This window comes from Triturus cristatus, chromosome 1_1, assembly GCF_964204655.1.
Source record: "Triturus cristatus chromosome 1_1, aTriCri1.1, whole genome shotgun sequence".
Lineage (NCBI taxonomy): Eukaryota > Metazoa > Chordata > Amphibia > Caudata > Salamandridae > Triturus > Triturus cristatus.
Window position 1 is genome coordinate 619207041 of NC_140579.1, and position 19043 is coordinate 619226083.

At 46.9% G+C, this 19043-nt stretch overlaps 1 protein-coding gene across 1 annotated transcript in view; it reads right to left on the minus strand.

Moving 5' to 3' along the window:
* Positions 1-632: 632 nt before the first annotated feature.
* LOC146870720 (zinc finger homeobox protein 2-like) overlaps positions 633-19043 on the minus strand; it is a 910344-nt gene continuing 891933 nt past the window's right edge. Inside the window, exons 8-9 of the mRNA XM_085646216.1 lie at positions 13440-18278; positions 633-4534 (exon numbers count right to left, since the gene is read on the minus strand). Coding sequence (XP_085502342.1) covers positions 3627-4534; positions 13440-18278 — 5747 coding nt within the window. The 3' untranslated portion in view covers positions 633-3626. The remainder of the gene's footprint in view (positions 4535-13439; positions 18279-19043) is intronic.

Consider the following 19043-nt stretch of genomic DNA (forward strand, 5'->3'; position numbering starts at 1 on the left):
CCCAGAATCACAGGATGTGGACGCGACCCGAGGCTCGAACACTGGTTTCCAGCACCAAAGTCGGTAGTCTAGCCGACGGACCACAACCGTCATCCTCTAATGTTGTCTTGCACAATAATTAATATTCATCTATTATTAACCATCTGTGGCCTTTGCCAGGGCCTGTTTGATGCGTGAATGAGCAGTACTTGTCGAAGAAGCTTTTTTTATTTTCTGTAGCTCTCTGGCGCTCGCTCCCTCTGAATCAAGTAACGGATTGGGCTCTTTACAGGGCAGCGCCTTTCTGTCTGCAGTAAGGATGTGTGTGATGAGATCGCGCGTCATGGTCTGTGTGAGAGAAGATGATCCCGGTGGAGGGGGGGGGGGCAAGTCTTCGTCATACCTCTTCCTCCTCAGAAAGCAATGTGGTGGGGAGTATAGGAAGCCGTTACCAGCCCGACTGACCAACGCTGCTGTACTTCTAATAGCGCTGCATAAGCCTTAGCAGTGCTGCGTCATGGACAAGACAGTAGAAATGAAAGCATCCTTCACAGAAACACACAGCAGCTATAGCACACTGCATGCTTATGTCTCACCCACAAGTGATGCAGGTACAACAGCAGCTGAGAAACTTACATTTAAACAGGTACGGAATTAAGTAAAACGCACACGCACACACGTGTTTGAAAAAGCCCCTGCTGCAGAATTCCTTGTGCGTCCAGCACTTTTCAGGCAATAATAAAATCACACAACACAATGTTATGAGTGCAAGTGACTTGCTGTCGACGTGCGCTTTTTAAATGCCTCCCAGCACAGTGGCTCCAGTTTGGATGTTGTGTGTGATCCAAAGCCCGGCCAGATTGTTCACAGCAGCATCTAAAGCTAGAAGACGGTGCGGCCGAAATCGAGTGTTTTGCGCGGCGTCAGCCATAACAGAGGGCACACGGGATAAAGCAGCGCACGAAGTTTGAATAGCAGGGTCCTTAGGGATGGCATATGAGGGGTCCAGTCCCAGCGCAGAGTCATGTCACCAAGGGAGGGGTCTCTTTTCATCCCAAGCATTTGGAAGAGACGGCAGAGCGAGCACAAGGCGGGCGGAACGTGGTTAGGCAACACCTGGCGAAAGCCCACGGACAAAAAAACGCACGTGCGTGAGAGATGGCATATGGGGAGTCCAGTCCCAGCGCAGAGTCATGTCACCAGGGGAGGTACCTCTTTTCATCCCGAGCATTTGGAAGAGACAGCAGAGCGAGCACAAGGCGGGGGGAACGTGTTTAGGCAACACCTGGCAAAAGCGAAAGCACACGGACAAAAAAATGCACGCGCATGTGCACATCCCTACGCTAATGAAAGTAAAGGCGGGGGAGCGGACCCTTTAAAGTATGAGGCCGAGGCTGTGGCTACACGTGCACGCGCCAGTGGGCTGAAGCGCTTCCCAAAACGGATTGCATGGCGGCACGATGCACGTGATTGTGCGCGTGCTCGCCATGCAATCCACTTTTGGGAGCACTTTGAAATGCCCCTCTTACTAGAGTCTCGCATAGCGATTGCGTAAAAGCAATAGCTAGGCGAGACCTAAAAAAAGGGTGGAAGTCAGGAAGATGGCAGAGACTATGGGAGATTGGAACAGAAATGAGAAAGACATGCAGGGGGTACCATGATGTGTGAAAAAAGAGGCGCTATCAAAAGCAACCAGGATTCTATGAGAAAAAAAACACAGCAGTATGACTTGCAACATGAATCCCTCCCTCCTGCCTTAACATGAACAGCTGCAGGGTTGGAATAGTCGGTCAGGATCAAGTTGTGCCCATTCTCTGTTGTCCTATCTCCACCCGCCACCATCCCTGCAGAGGAAAAAAAAAAGCTTTAGTAGGAAGGGTTGCAGGAGTGGAGTACCTTCCCTGGTAACCCATATATTTTTTGACATTTTCATTTTGGTTTTTTCGCCAGTTTTTGTTAGTTTTTTGTCATTTTATCCTTTTTCTTTTAAAAGTCATCAAAGGTGGGTCCAAGAGTTTGTGAGGGGAGGTGTTTGTCCAAGGCTCCCCCCATGCTAGATCACATCCTGTTCAAAAACCCCACCCCGTCAGAATTTCATTTTGAGTGTAAAAAACTGAGGGGGCAAAAACAATAAACAATATATATATTTATATACGAGCGCAAAACTGGTTAGAGAAACAGATCCCCTAGGGTACTTTGAGGGTTTTTTTTTTTTTTTTTTTTAAAGGTTTTCAGGCTCCACTTTTCATTTCCGTTCTTTTTCATTCTGACACCAAACAGGATCGTTCCTTCTTTAGCTTTGTTTTTTTTCTGTTTTCCTTGTTGTTCTTTTGGATTTCCTTAGATTTTTTTCTTCTTTTGGTTGTGTATTGGGAAAAATATTTTTTGCCTTTTACTTTTTTCTTCTAAAATGTTTTTGTGTAACTCTCTAAACTTTGGATTCGACAGAAAACATGTTTAAAAAAATCTTCCAGCTTTCCCCTTCCTCGTGTAGATGACGCGACCGTGCCCTTGTGGTCCCACCTTGGCGTCAGAGAATAACTTTCTTAAAGCATGAGCTGAATAAAGGAGGTGGGCATGCCCCCTCCCCACACTCTAAAGTTACAAATTCCCTCCCACTTTCTCAGGATGAGAGGGATTACTTGTCAGACATCACTTATTACCATACTTAGAAATCAAATGGAAAAAAAATCCCAGTAATCTAATGTTCTCATCTTTTGCTTAAAATCGATTATGCTTTTTTTTGTTTTTTGGAAGCAGTGCTCGCTGCTGGGGGTTTCAACAGAATGAGGAGTGTGCCAGTACACAGAGCCAAAACATATGTCCTCTAGTATGGCTCACCCCACAGTTACTTTGTCTCTCTTTTCCATTAGCATCACAGTAGTCCAGAAATCCGGAAGATTTTCTTGTTTGGTTATTATACTTTTGTTTTTTTAGGTTTTATGTATTTTGGAGTTCTTTGCTTCCATTCTTTATTTCTTAAAGCAGTTTTGAGGAGGGGTCATTTTTTTCGAGTACGGTACCAAGATACAAGTCTAAATGACTCAACATACTTTGGGAAGTTTGTTTTTTCGCCTTTCTATCGTTTCCTTAAAAGAGTGAACAACAGGTTTCTTTGTGTGTGTAAATGACAGGAGGAAGAGAGGCAAGATAAAGGAAAAGGGGCAGTGGCACAGAAAGAGACAATGAAAGAGGGTTACAAAGAAGTAGATAATGAGACAAACGGAGTGAAAGACAAAGGATGAGAAATAAATACCAGTGGGTTACAAAGGAAAATAGAGGATGACAGAGGAAAGCAATGCAAGAGGAAATAATTGACAATGAGGCAAAATGAAGAAATAAAACAATGCTATGAGGAGACCAGGGAGACATCTGAATAAAATGAGACAATGAAAATCAAGAGACAAAAGAATAGTGAGAAAAAAAATGGATGAGAAAGGGAGTCACAAGGTAAACAAAGACAACTGAAGAATAGAACAGAAGGGGAGACAAAGGAGAACAATAAAAGACAAGAAACAAGCCAAAGTGTGAGTGAGAAACGAAGAAAGATGGAGAGAGAGAGAGAAACTGGGTTATAGATACAAACACAGGGGGAGAGGTGGAGATGGAAACGGAGAAGGAAATGCTACAGAGATAGATATATAGTTCTACAGAGCTAGGAGCACAGAGGTAGACACTGGGTTCGGGCCGGGGTCCGCACGAGGTATGTTTGCTTCCTCTTTGGCAAATGTGTGGTTAATTTGGCAGAGGGCATGCTGTCTGTGGGCGCTGGAGCGTAGGTGCTGGCCTAGGACCTCGATGCCGCTCACCAGCACCTGGCAGGCCAGGCAGTGGTAGGTACAGACTGGAACCCGCAGGGGCGATGGAGCAGCGCCCTGTGGGAAGCAGGCCTCATCCTGGTGTGCTGCCGCCTGTCCCTCGTCGTCAAATGCTTCCTTGCACCGCCGACATAGGTATCTGTGTGCTACGTCCACAGTGGAGATCCCAGTGCCTTGCAGGAGCAGCATATCTTCACCACTTGTCTGTGTTGCCTTCTCCACCTCAGGTGGTGGGTCTCTGAGAGCCGGCAGAGTGGGCTTTTGAGGCTTTGGTCCCTCTGGTGACGTCAAAGAGTTGGGCAGCAGGCCAATAAGGGTTTGAGGTATCACTGGATTCATGGGGAAGAGGCCCCTTTTCATACCATACAGCTGTTGGAAGTAGGCCCCTTGGACCTGGGGGCTAAACATGGGTGGCGTTCCCGACAGAGGGAATGGCAGAAACTGCCCCCCCACAAGTGGGGGAGCACCTCCTCCATTAGTGCTGGCTGCCTGGAGTGTCTTGAAGGATTTTGGCATGGCCAAGTTGGAGAGAATGGGGCTATCCGGAGGGTTCTTCTGTGGCAGGCTGGGCTGGGGTGAGTTGCCGACCTGGGCATCCTTTTCCGTACGGTGCACCAGACTGACCTCACTGGTTGCAGCTTGATCCGATGCTTTATTGGGAGGGCCCGGATGGTTGAGGGCAGGCAGCACAGCTGGAGAAACAGGAGTAGCAATGCCAAGAAGACTGGAAGCCGAGCCTGTTTACGAATAGAAACAGACAGTCATTAGAGAACACCAGAAGAGCCTTCCAGCCTTCGATTTGCTAAACTAACCCAACCATGCCTCCCCAACCATTTCTACTGCCTTCTGTCCAACTTTGCAATACCATGCAGAAAGGAACCTTCTCCGTGTGTGTATGTGTGTGTGTGTATATAGATATATATATATCTATATAATAAATTGTAAATAAATCATAATAAAGGTCTGCAAATTCAATTAGGAGACTTAGATTCCAAAGCTGCAAGCCCTATCTATCTTTGAGGCCCTAAGGGTCCGTAGATGAACACATGACCAAGATAGGTTAGGTCTACAGCTACTTGATCCAAGGCCCCATAAGAGAATCGGGACCTTTAGGTCATAAGAGGCGAGGGGGATTTACAGTGATGGGGTCCTGCAGGCGAAAAGAGAAACCTGGGTCGTGAGCACTTAATAAATGTAATTCCAAAACAATGAAAGTGGCCAACTGCGCTTGCAGAGAAAGGAGAAAGAGGCAGTTGAGGAATGTTTACTGTATTCTTTAGGAATAGGCTGGGTATACCGTGCTTGTTGCAATGCCAAGAACAGTGTTTCAGGAGCATATGCAGATAAACACTAGAACTGAGAAAGGCAAGGTTACAGCCCCTTGATCCGAGGACCAGTAGAATAGGGATACCTAGATCATAAATATGAGGTTGGTGCCCAGCAGGGTAAACAACAAACATGGGTCATGAGCATTATACAATGCTAGAGACCGATTGGGATTGCAGCAAAAGGGTCAAGTGGGGTGGAAATTAAAGTATGGTGTTTGGTCAATAGGAATAGTTTGAGCATACAGCTCTTGGTCCAAGGTCACAAACATAAATGCATAAACCTAAGTCATCTGAGCTAAAAGGCCTGCATGTGAATAGGTAGACCTGAATCTTAGGAGACTGTGTGCTTACAGTTCCCTTGCCTATAAATGATTGCAAGGGCTGTCAGTAAACACCAACTTTCTTTCAAAACCCCTTCTCTCAAGCAGAGATCCTTAAATTCTTTGGACTTTAGGAGGGATTTGAATTTACAGCTAGATGAGATTAAAAAATCTAATTGCCTTTTTGTTTATAATGGGCCCAGAACCCATTCCACAAAGGGGAAAGCAGCTACTGCTGCATCACTACGGACTATTTGCCTTTATGATATCTCTAAAATGGCAACTTGTAGGCAAGTTCATACCTTTTATTTATTTTTTGCAGAATTTTATATAGCGCGAACTTGACCTGAATCCAACCAGGTATCAGAGCGCTTTACATAGCACCAATTACGTTACATGAGGACACATATTCATTTTTTTGTTAGGCACGGGGAGATTAAGTGATTTGCCCAGAATCACAGGATGTTTAGCATCGTTACTGAGACTTGAACCCAGTTCCCCCAGGTCCAAGGTCGAGCACCCTAACCGTTAGGCCAACTCCTCTCCCCACCTTTGCAAGACAATATTGTTCTGATTCTGTTTCCAAAAGAGGGACCCACTAAGCTTACTTAGGAAAACTCTCTGCAAAGTAAAGTTTTTCTTTTCTTTGTCAAATTGTCAGTTTTAATAGGAATTGGCTTGCTTCTTTATTTATTGTGGATCCCTGGAGGAGATGGGGGCGTTACTTACCTGTAATCCTAGTTCTCATTCAGGGTAAGTCAGACATGCACTATTTATCTAGCATACGCCTTCAATTCCTTAAAAAGGGGAACGGTCACTTTCTAGGCCATAAAAGGGTACTGGTGGAATGCCTTTTCCATAAAGCAGCAGTGACAGTTTTCTAGCCTTTTCAGGCTGGAGGCTATGTGGTTGTATTGTCCTTTTCTCAATTTTTTCATTTAAAATAAAAAAAAAGATTTGTAGGAGTTTTTGTGTCACATATTTAAACAGTGAATTTCTCTGTTTTTAGGTCTCGCCTAGGCAATGCCTGTGCTGTCTCTTCGAGACATGCTGTATTCAGGATATGGGCATAAAGCTCTGCCCACTTTCCACCCATCCTTTTAATTGGCTCCTGTCCTTTGCAAATGGTGGCTTTTCATTGGTCAATAGGCTTATTAGTCCCTCCTTTGAACTGCCTTGTCTCTTCTTGTAACCTCCCATAAGAACACCCCGTTTCCGAAGGCTCATCCGGGGTGGAAGGCCACATCTCTCTTGCTACTTGAGTTATCTTCCCATAGAGAAGCAATTGACCTGTCCCCAGCTCAAATATTGATTCTGCATCCTTCCTAGCAATAAGTTGTTTATTGTGGAACAGACCCCCCATCGTCAAACCCCCGCCGTCCTTCCATCGTCGGATCGACATTGAAGCCTTTATTTTGGCGAATGGTTGTACCACCCAAAGAGGCATGTCCAGGGCGTAGGGGGCATGTCCCATCACTTTAACAACTCGCTCCCATACCCGCTCCACATGCCCGATTATGTACGGGATGGTCCGTGGAGAACCAGCCCCCATCATTAATAATGCTGCCAGTGAGTGTCCTCCATATGGACCTGTCAGTAATCTTTTCTTCCAGTTGTCATTCTCGTCTAGCCAATGAATTGCATGCTGGAGTTGGGATGCCATGTAGTATAATTCTGAATGAGGGACCTCTAATCCACCTTTCTGCCATGTTCTCTGCAGTGTCTCGAGACTGACTCTCTTTCCTTTGGACCTCCATTGGAGTTCTATTAAAAGTATATTCAGAGACTTGAAAAAGTGCGCCGGTACCTCATATAAGGAGTGCTGTAAGGCATACAAGCAGCGAGGAAGTATTATCATTTTAATAATTGCAATTCTGCCCATGAGGGACAGCGGCAGTTGTTGCCAAAATCGAATTGAACCTTTTATACCCTCGATCACTTGCCCTATATTAAGAACCAGATATCGGTTGGTGCTGTGGACTAGTCTGATCCCCAGATCAGAGATAACCCACGGAAGTCCCACCTCTGGGAGGGCCTCCCTTGCCCGCTTTGCCAAATAACCCACCGGCAGCAACCTGGACTTATTCGGATTAGTCCTCAAAACCGACACCTCCCCGAACTGTAACAACACATCCAACAGTGTCGGAATGGCCTGGTCTGGTTGGTGCAGACATACTAGCGTGTCGTCTGCTACATAAACACCACGTGGTTTGTGTCTCTTAGTCCTATCCCCCACACCTCCATCTGCCGCCGCCGAGTTTCTGCCAGCGGTTCCATCGCAGCCGCGAACAATAAAGGTGACAGGGGACACCCCTTCCTAGTACCACGTCGCAGTTCAAAAGCTCGGGAGATCAGACCCCCCTGACGCATCCTAGCTTGTGGGGCCAAATATATTAGCTGGAGCCAACTTAGGAACTTTGGACCCAATCCCATTACTTTCAACGTTGCCCAGACATACCCCCAAGCCACAGAATCAAACACATGTTCAATATCAAGCATCGCCACAGCACAGTCCTCCTGATCAACTCTGGGGGAGTTCCACACCAAACCCAGCCTCCTGAGATTATTTGCAGTGCTACGTTTGAGGATAAATCCAGATTGATCGGGGTGGATCAAAAAGGACATGCGGGGCAAGAGGCGCTGTGCCAGCACCCCACTCATATCAATATTGAGAAGCGAGATTGGTCTATATGACTTCGCCATGTGGGGGTCCCTATCAGGCTTGGGGAGCATGATAATCATAGCCTCTCTCCACATCCATTGCTGCAGGGCTTCATTGTAGACCTCCAGCAGGTGATCAACCAGCAGGGGAGCATAGATTTTATAGAATTCAGACGGCAGTCCGTCCGAACCTGGACTTTTGGCAGGCTTCAATCTATTGATCCCACTCAGTATTTCCTCTCTAGTGATGGGCTCTTCCAGCGCATCCCCCGCTTCACCGTCCAGGTCCGGCAGTTCCACCCTCGATAGGAACTCCTCTATCGTCTTCAAAGGAGGAGAGACCCCAGAGGCATATGTCTGTTCCATATGTGCAGTTAGCACCTCCAAAATTGCTGTCTGGTTATAAACCATATTCGCTCGCCGATACAGCAGTTGAACCACGTAGGGAGTAGGCCTCTCATTCTTTAACAGTTTTGCAAGCAGTGCCCCGGTCCTGTCCTCTTCCAGGTGAAGTCGCTGCCTATATGGCACTGGGTTATATTTGCCCAAGCGTTCAAGGGATTCCATTAGAACCCGACGGGTCTCACTCCACTCTGCTAGACGATGGGGGTGTGCATGGAGCATAGGTTCCAATCTCTGTAATTCCCTTTCCTGCAATTTTACATCCCGCTCTAGCTGCTGTCTCACTCCATAGGTGGTCTTAATACAGAGGCCCAGCATCACCACTTTCATTGCCTCCCACTCCGTAGCCCTCTTGGCCACAGTCCCCCAGCGATAATTCTATATGTTACTGATGAAGAAGGCGGCATTACCTGCAGGATTATGTCCTGGCTGGGGAGGTTGTATGGCCTTGATGCTCAGCTTGGTAGGCGACACCCTAGCTAAACAGACTGGAGTCAGAAACCAAAGGACTCCCTTGGTTTTGAAGGAGCTGGATTACATCACAACCTGGATTTCCTCCTCGTAACAGAGGAGCGGCAAAGGCGGCATTGGGCCCTAGAGACCTTTTTGATTGTGGGCCACTAGTATTGGGCATGGTAAAGTCTCCTTTGTAGTGTTGTAATCTTGTACAGAATGTTGGTGGGCGGCTGGGTCTTGGGATGCGGGTTGGCGAGGCTTCGAGGGAGAGATGCTTGGGGCGAGAGAAAAAGCCAGCAGCGTTGGATGTTACGCTGCCTTCCTTTCACACCAATAAACACTACTTGGAAGACCCTGCATTGTGTAGTCTCCTTTACTACACAAACTGTCGACGAGCGGGAAGAAGCAAGGAAGGCAGTAACCACATTTGACCTGGTGTGAGGAATAAGGACATCGTTCCCAGGTCTTTTTCAAGGAAGGTTAGGAAAATATGCTGATTTTAAACACAAAATCATACTTAATGAGGAGGTAGTACTGGTGAGGCACAAAGTAAGGAATGTGCCATTAACCTACCGAGACAAACGTAAGGTGATGCGGAGTGATCTGGTCGAGAAAAACATTAATAAACCCAGAATCTTCTCCTTGGGTATCTCCTATTGTGTTGTCTCTTAAGGGGACTGGGGACCTCAGTTTGGTTGTGGATTTACGCAGTTTGAATAAGGAAATTTGGATTGACAAACACCTTCTTCCAAACATACATGAGCTAATACCCACGTTGGCGGGTACTTCAGTCTTTTCCACGGTGGATTTAGCAAGCGCTTACCACCAGGTAGAACAGCATGAAGATTCTAAACAGTTGACAGCATTTGTTACACCGGAGGGTATGTTGGCATGTTCCAATATTTACGTATGCCTTTTGGATTGGCAAGTGCAGCCTCTGTGTTCCAATGTTTAATGAAGAATATGTTAGAAGGCGTTGGAGGGGGGTATCAAAAGATGATATTTAGATTTTTGGGAAAAAACATGATGAACATAAGGATTTAGTGGATGTATTTAAAAGACTGCAAGACAAAGGTCTTATGTTAAAATTCTCCAAATGCAAATTCAGGCAGGACAAGGTGGAGTATTTGGGACATGAAATTTCAAAGGAGGGCATTAAAACTAAACCATGTGGAGAGCATTTTGAAAGCTCCTGCACCTGTCTCAAAGAATAAGCTATTGTCCTTTTTGGGGTTAACAGAATACTATAGGAAATTTCTACAGGACTATTCTACTAAAGTGCATCCTTTGCAGCAATTGCTCAAGAAAAAAATATATATGTGGGGTGATAACCAGCAGAACGCTTTTGAACTTTTGAAAAAGGAGAGTGTTTGAGCACCATTTTAAAAATCATATGGGATTGGAAGAGAATGTATAGTATCAGTAGACGCTAGTAGTGTCGGACTAGGGGCAGTATTTATGCAGAAGGACGGACTGGGTGGTATTGTATGCCGCAAGGATGTTGCGCAGTGCAATTATGCCACTCTAGAGAAAGAAATGTTAGCTTGTACATGGGCAGTACAACATTTTCACCAGTTCTTGTGGGGGAAAAAGTTTGTTCTGAGAACTGACCATAAGCAGTTGATCAGTATGCTGGCGGTGGGAGAATGTTAACAGCTCTGTTAGCAAGGTTGGCTGACAAAATGCAATAATATCAGTGTGTGGTGGAATATGTTCCTGGGCGTGCCAATGCACATGTCGATTGTGTGTCATGGTTACCAGTTCAGGATGGAGTCAACGCGAAGGTACAGAATGTGATGTGGCATACATTATGGATGATGTTAATAACTGGTGTTTAAGAGAGAATGCGACTAAAACTATATCTGAAGAAAGGTGGAAGGAAGCCATGCAAATTGACTGCATTTTAAAAGAGCTTTTAACCCATTTTAGTAAAGGTTGGCCAGAGAAGAGAAAATTGAGTGGTGAAGTGGCATCATTTTTTAAAGTCATGCAGGAATTGCTGTTTTCTGATGATTTAGTCATCAGAGGTGATAAAGTTGTTTCTCCACAGAAGTTAATAGAATCCATTTTTAAGTTGGCTCATGAAGGTCATATGGGTAGGACTACTACTAAGAGAAGGGTATGTGAATTCTAATGGTGGCCTGTCATAGATGGTATGATTGATAATTGGGTAAGGGAGTGCAGTCCCTGTCTGAAAAGTGACAAGTCGGCCAAGCCATTAGCTGTTGATGTCAGTCCTATTGTGGAATGTTACCTCATAAGGATGTGTATGCTATAGTAGCGGTGAACTATTTTACCAAATGGCCAGAGTTGAAAATTGTAGAGAAGGTTACATCCTTGCAGGTAATTGAATTTTTAGATTACATTTTTTGTCGCGAAGGGTTACCGGAAGAACTTATATCTGACAATGCCTCACAATTTATAAGCATGGTAATGGACAGTTTTTTTAAGGAGGTGTGGTATTGCAAACAAAAGGGTGTCTAATAATCACCCCATGGCAATGGTCAAGTAGAACGCTTTAACAGAGTAGTTAAACAGTCGATTCAGTTGGCGACAAAGAGCGGTTTACAGTGGAGGATAGCTTTATGGGCTACTTTATTAATGTACCATACTTCACCTAATTCTGTTACTGGGTTGTCTCCATTTGGGATGTTACGAGGAAGGAAGCCAAGATCTAAACTTATGCCCTGGTTGTTGAAGGTGAGAAATACATACGATACGGAAATTGATTTTGCTTAAGTCAAGAAACATGTGGAGTGTTATCAAAGGAAAATGAGGGACAGCGGCTGCCTGTTTTCCGCGGTGGGGTTCAAGTTGAAGTAAGTGAAATGGTACGGGTGAGACAGGGGTGTATGTTCAATAAGAGAATGGCTAACTGCTCGTATCATGTGAAGAGGGTTGAAAGTTTCAGTAAAGCAAGGAGAGTTGAAGGAGGCAAAATATGGAATTTCAGATGACTTTCTGTGTTCAAAGGGGTTTCAGTGAAAACAAATGGATCGTCTGATATGGAGAATGGTGACACATGCGTTGGTGCGTATGATGGTTTTGATCATGTGGAGGTGGACAGAATAGTACCAGGAGGGGGACTTAAAGGGCGAGAGTCTGACGATGGGGAAAAACTAATTGCAGATCCCAATGGAGTTAGTAATGGATTAAGGGTACCCCATAGTGGTGATCTTGAAGATGTAGGGAGTCAGATGTCTAGGTCATATGGTACAGTTTGAAGCACTAGTTTGATGAATGATGGGAAGATAAGTGACGACTGTATGATCAAGGATAGGCAAGACGTAGCGGTAGGGTAAAGGGCAAGAGTAAAGACCATTTCCATGAAGCTGAAAGATTTTGTTCAGTATTGGGGTAATCTTAGTTTGCAGATTAATTGTATTTGTAAATAGCTTTGTAATAGAATTATTATATTTTTTCTTTTTAGGGGAAGGTGTGTAGTGTTCAAATCTTGTACAGAATGTTGGTGGGCGGAATGTGAATTGGCAAGGCTTCGAGGGAGAGACAGTTGGGGAGAGAAAAAAGCCAGCAGCATGTGGCTGTTAAGCTGCCTTCCTTTGACACCATTAAACTGTACTTGTAAGACCCCGTGTTGTGTAGTCTCCTTTACTACATCCTTAGCCTGACCAAAGGTGTGGCAACTTGTATGTGATCAAGGCTGTTCTAATAATAATTAGCCTAATCTTTCTGTACAAATTGGCATAAGACCCAGGAGAGCCTTTGCATGGCCAGAGATGTGACCAGAGGGGCCTCCTTTGTGTGGCCAGGGCTGTGGAGGTTAGTATCAGACACAATAAGATATTCTGAACTGGGTGTGTGTGGCATCAAATCAGCTCCATCTAGGTATAGACAATTTAAGGTGAAGCCCACTCCTTGGGCCATCTAGTATTCAATTAATATCCTCTTCCTTAGACGGATCCCCTTTCCCTCGCCCACATCTCACTTTCTTTACCCTGGTCGTCTCTTTCTTTCCACCAGCCTATTTTCTTCTAGTCATTCCTCAGTCCCATTTCCTTTCAGTCAACTTTTCAATCCCCTCTGCCTTCTTGTTTACCGTTCTCTGTATTCTTTCTTTGCCCCCTTTCTTTTCTCGACATATTCTTTGTCTGCTGCCTCCATGCCCATACCCTCATAAGGCCTGTCCAATCTCCTCATTTCCTTTCACCTATCACCTCTTTCCGTCTCTCCATCTCACTCTATCTTGCCACCCAGTAGCCAATGTTCAAGTAGCCTTTACTGTCCTCTTTTTATCACCTCCATCAATTTCTTCATTTCCTGTGGTCTCCTATCCGTGCATCGCCGTTTCTTCATTCCTTTTCTGTTTGTCTCATTTTCATCCTTCCCTTTCTCCCTAGCTCTCTCTGCTAATCAAGGGGACTTGGCGCACACACACACACACAAAACCATTGTATGTGCCCACAGCTCAAAGCACCCCAAATACCTCCTCTGCTTCCTCAGCTGCCCATCCTCACCTGCGTTAAATGAAGCCAGCCCTCCGATGGTGGTGGGTGGCACTTGCTGGCCAGACAGCAGCACCGGGGCAAGCCTGGGCAGACCAGAGGGCATGTTTTGAAATCCCAGCCCCATATAAGTGGCAGCGGCAGGGGTCCCAGCAGCGGCGGTGCCTGGTTTCATCTCTGCCTTGAGCTGTGGGACAGCACTCCCTGCAGCTGGTGCCAGATCGTAATACTTTATCTCGTTCTTCAGCTGCTCCTGGATTGCCTCCCTCAGCCTGGCGATGTGTTGGTGGGAGAAGACGTGACTGCGGCAGGACACATAAAAGTCATACTTGACTCGGCAATAGGTACACTCAGAACGGGGTGTATCCCCTGATGAGTCGAGACCCATTGGTGGTGGTAACCCCTGAAGTTTAGCCTTTTTCTCCTTCGCACGGGCATTCTGGAACCACACTTGGATGACCCGCTTCTGTAAGCCGATCTCGCTGCCAAGCAGCTCACACTCACTCATAGTGGGTGTGCGGTAGTTGGCATAGCATGCCTTCATTATCTTGAGTTGCAAGCTGCTCATCTGAGTACGGAAGCGCCGTTGGCCCAAGGCATCAACGCTGCTGTCTGCATACTTTTGCAGGCCAGGATTTGGAGAATCTGGGTCAGCGAAGCTGGATGAGTCACTCATGTCACCAGGGCTGCGAGCCTCTGCCTCCATGGTAGGAGGAGGTGGAGATGCCCGTTGTTTGCTCTCATCAGAGTTGTCGATTGGGGGGGATGGCTCACCAGCTTTGCTCTCTTGGTCTGTGTTTTGAGTGCTGAGGGTGGCAGAGTCGTCCGGCTCGGCTGGGGCGGGGTCAGATGTAGCTGGTTCTCGCACAGTGCAGCATGTGTCTGCCTTTATCATGAAAGTTTGAGAAGTTGCCACTGGTTGGTAGGGCGATGGGTTTCCCCTGTGTACTGTTGAGGGAGCAGTGGCATGGTGCATGCTTGTAGCATTGTAGTAGAACGCAGCAGTATCTCTAAGCACCTGGAGATTAGGACTGCGATGAGACAGCATTGCTGAAGGGGAGTCGGTCAAAAGGCGGGGCAGGGCCTCTGGTGTTCCCAGAGGGACAAATTTGGTGTAGGGCTTTGTGGATACAGTGGACACTGTACAACGGAACTGACCCTTGCGCTCCCGGGCCCGGGTGTTCTGGAACCAGACCTGCACCACACGCTTCTTCAGTGACACCTCTTCAGAAATGCGGTCAAGCATCTTGCGGGTGGGGTTGGAGTCCTGCATGTACCAACGGTGCAGGATCTCTAGCTGCTCAGGCAAGATAGTGGTCCTTAGCCTTTTATCCTTTGGGGGCTCATCTCCCAGGTAGCCTGCTTCGCTCTCAGTGGGTGACAAGCTGTCTTCATCAAGCTTTCGCTTGCGGCCCACTCCTCTCATGCTGTCGCCAAGAGTAGAAGAAAGGGTGCTGAAACTGACTGGCAGAAGTGGTCCCGTAAGCAGTGAGCTATTGTTGTCAAACTTCAGGAGAGGCATGTCCAGCAGGTGCCCTGAGATTGGGGTGGAGGTCAGGATGTGCAGACTCAGGTGTTGAGTCAGTAGCTCTCGGCTGGCGAAGGACATCTGGCACTGATCACAGGAGTGGATGTTGGCACTGTCTCCCTCCTGAGGGCGCTCTTGTGGTGACTGAGTCTGCAGGGGCCGATTCGGTAGGGAGGCCTGATCCAGAGACTGCATTGGCTCTTCCGAGATTAGTTCCAGCACGTCTTTCTCCTGCTCTTCTTTCTCCCGATCTTCTGAAGGTTGGTCAGGTAAAACCTCTGTGGTTGGAGGCGATGGCTCTTCAGTCTTCTCTGCTTCACATTCCTGCTCTGCCTTCTCACTCTCTGGAGCCTCATCTTCTTCGTTGTCCTTCGGCAGTTCCTCCTTCTCATTGGATGCTGGGACTGGGGTTGCAAAATTTTCATGGGGGGGTTCAGTTTCTGGAGTTTCAGGTACAGGTTGCACAGATGCAGATACCTCGCTCTGAATGGCACTGTCTGTCTCCTTTGATACTTCCTGAGGCTCAGATATGTCATCTGTATCCTCCTCAGCCAGCTGATCATTGAAGCACTTCTTTAAGTGTTGGATTAGCTTAAAGATGCATGGAAAGGCAATGTGGCACTTCTTGCAAGCAATCTGCTTACTGCCACCCATGACACATCGCTCCTCAGCACCTGGTTCTTTTCCTTTCTCACCAGCATGGAATGGAGACTCCGCTGCATTTTTTCTTGCCTTCTGTCTGGCATTCTGGAACCAGACCACCACAACACGGTTGGGGAGCACAAGAAGCTGGGAGAGCCTATCCACCTCGCTGTCCTTTGGAAAGGCGCTGGTCTCAAAGAAGGACTGCAGGGCCTGGAACTGGAAGTCAGAAAACTTAGTGCGTGTAAATCGACGGCTGCCCCAATGATCTTGTCGGCTAACCTCCGTGATCTGACTCTGTGGGCCACAACCCACACCTGCCTCCTCACCCTCTGGTAGTGCAGTGGATGATGACGGTGGAGTGCTGAAGTTATAGGGGCTATCCTTGTCCTGTTGGCGTTCCTTGAAGAGGTGGTTGCGGAACCAATGCTTCACTACTTTGGCAGCAAGGCCAGTGTGCTCAGACATCTGCAGGATCTTCTCCTCCGAAGGCAAGTTGTTAATGTCAAAGAAGTTCCACAGCACCTTCAGCTGCTCCGGAGTAATGCGGGTACGTGGACTGCGGCTCTCACCAGCATCTGGCTCCACTGTTACTTCACCTTTCTTTGCTTGGGCCAATGCAGCAGACATCAACTCCTCCATGCTTGGCAGAGTAGGGGGCATGGCCTGCAAGGAAAGGGGTGGTATCAGGAAGGAGGGACAAAGAGAGAAGTCCAGTGGATGGGGCAGTGGAGGGATCTGAACAGATGCCTCTGGTAGTTGCTGTGGATCCTTCTGGTTAGGTGAGGCCTCAGATGGTGTCACAGCAGACAGCTGCTTGGGAGCATTCATGATGTCATAGCTTTTGCGGAACTGAGCTGCATATCGGCTTAGTGCCTCAAAGGGAAGGAAGCGACGATGAACGTGCTCTTCATGGGTCTTCAGGATCAACATGTTTGAGAAAAGTTTCCCACAAGTCTCACACTTCAGCTTCTCATGGCTGTGCTCCTCACTGGTGCTTTGTGGAGGCCGGGGTGGCATCTGCTGTGGCTGGAATAGTGGAGGATATGTTGGGAGCAGATGTTGTTTTCCCTCATTGTACTGAATCACAAGCTCAAATCCAAAGTTCTCTAGCAGGGCTTTGGATGCTGTCCGTGAAATGTCAGTGGGGATCCGAGGAGGAGGGATGGCATTGGCTACCTGTTCCTGAGCAGACTCTTTTGTTTTGGCATTGCCTAGTGGTGGCTTTGGTAGTGGCTCTTCTTCTTGTATACTCTCCCCTTTTTCCTCATCATGTGGAGTGGGTTCTTGGACCCCAGCATCAGTGTCATTCGTGTCACTGTTGGATGGTAACTCTGATGCAGAAGCTTCTCCAAGGTTGCGGCTCATAGGAGTTGGTTGAGCAAGAGAGGATGAGGAGGAGGTTATTGGTTCCATTGATGACTGAGCTTCATCCTTTACCATGGCTGGTGGTGGTTTAATCAGGCCACCACCACTAATGAACATGGGGCTAGCACCCGGTAGTGACAAAATGGAAGGTGGCCCTTGCATGGAAAGCTCAGGGTTCACCTTCAAGTCGTGCAGATAAAAGGGTAGCAGGAGCTGTTGCTGTAGTTTCAGTAAGGTCTCGTGCCCTAGTGGAAAGGGAGGGAGTATAGATGGTGTGAACAGTGGTGACTGCAGCAGTGAAGCTGGTCGGTGAAGGTCCAGGGACAGATGCATCTGCTGTGAAACATAGGGCAAACTTGGGACACTCAGACCTTTTTGCAAAGGCTCTGCACTTGGTGCCTCCAATTTCACCTCTGCTGAAGTATTGTCAATAGCTGGTGATAAAGAACGAGCTGTGGTGTTTTTGCTTCCAAGCTCTACATTGTAGCCCCTGTCAGAATTCTCGGATCTCTCTGCGCTGTAGCTGCTATTGGAATCTGGGGTGTTTATGTCGGCTGCTTCAAGCTTGGCCACCCTTGAGCGTGTCTGATGCAGCACAGAGCGCATATGGATCTCTAGTGTAGAACTCTGGTTGTACGATACACGGCAGACTGTGCACTTGAAGGGCTTGTCTTGGGCAGTGGTTGCCTCAGCTCGGGATGGCAGCAAGGGGTCAATACAGGCTCTTTTCATCTTGTGTAGGTGGGACACAGAGTTGTAGTGAACTATTAGGATGTTCTTCTGGGTGAAGGATTCTTTGCACACTGTGCATTTATATGGTCGTGAAGGATCTAGGAATTTGTCCATGGCAAAATTTGTGCTTTTGCGGTAAGAACCAGGCTGACGAATGTCCAAAGGAACACTTGTTGTGGCAGTTGGAAAAGTGTCTAAGTTTATAGCTGTGGCCTTCCCTTCAATAACTGGCACGTCTGATAAGCTGTTTCCGCTGCTTAGCCCCTCTTCTGCCTCGCCCATCTCTTCTTCGTCATCCTCCTCACTGTGTCCGCTAGGGCCACAAAGCTGGCGGATATCAGTGTGGGTCAGTTCAGGGTGCACATTCTCCTGGTGCTCCCTCAATTCAGGGAAGCTCTCTGCCCTTTGACGGCAGAGTGGACATGGCAGGATACTCGCAGCCACTTTCTCAGTATCGTCCCTTTCAGCCTCCTCTTGCTCTGCTGTCTGTGCTAAATCTGCTCCTGATTCATTGCCATCAGCTAAAATCTCATCAGCCGTCTTCTCCCAGTTGGTCTCAGAAGTGGCTTCGTGTACACCATCTGAAGAGAAGAAAAATACACAAAACCCTGTTATCTAAGAAACATCAGTAAATATACACAGATATCTTTAACCATGCTATTGCCATAATTAATTTTACAGCATCAGAAATACAGCAGTACAGTATTGAGATTTGAAAACCTTGCCCTATCAGAGACAACACTGCAATGACAGAGTTCTAGATTAATCAGAATTAAACTATCATGTATTAGAACTTCCAACATTGCAGTATGAGGGCCTTTTTTCCTGTACTATTAAGAATGTTTTAACCTGATGTATCTAATGGCTAAAATATACAGCTTCAGCGCCCTGCACCCTGAAGGTTAAGAGATCTAAATCCTGTAGCATCAGAGCACTTATCCTGCAGTAGGTGCCTTAAATCTTCTGGCAAGTGAGCTGTAACCCTGCAGTGTGAGGTCCATAATCCTTGAAGGGTAGGGGCTCTTAAAACTTCTTGTAAGAAGGCCATAAACCATACAAAGCCTTTCTTCATTTTGTGTGAGTTTTGACGATCTAAGAAAGACCGGCAGGGGAGGAGATGAGAGGGCGGCAAAGCTCTTCAACTAATAACATAAGCCTCTTAACCTGTTGTATCAGCAGCACCGAACCACCAGCAGTCTGTTAGAGAATAATGTTTTAGGGGGGTACAGAGTTCAACAATAGCTATATACATTTGAATCCACAGAACTTTAGAATAGCAGAGGGACAACCACAGCCCTATGATTTTGTATGTCTCAATATTTTTCTTCTAATTCAATTCTTTTCTA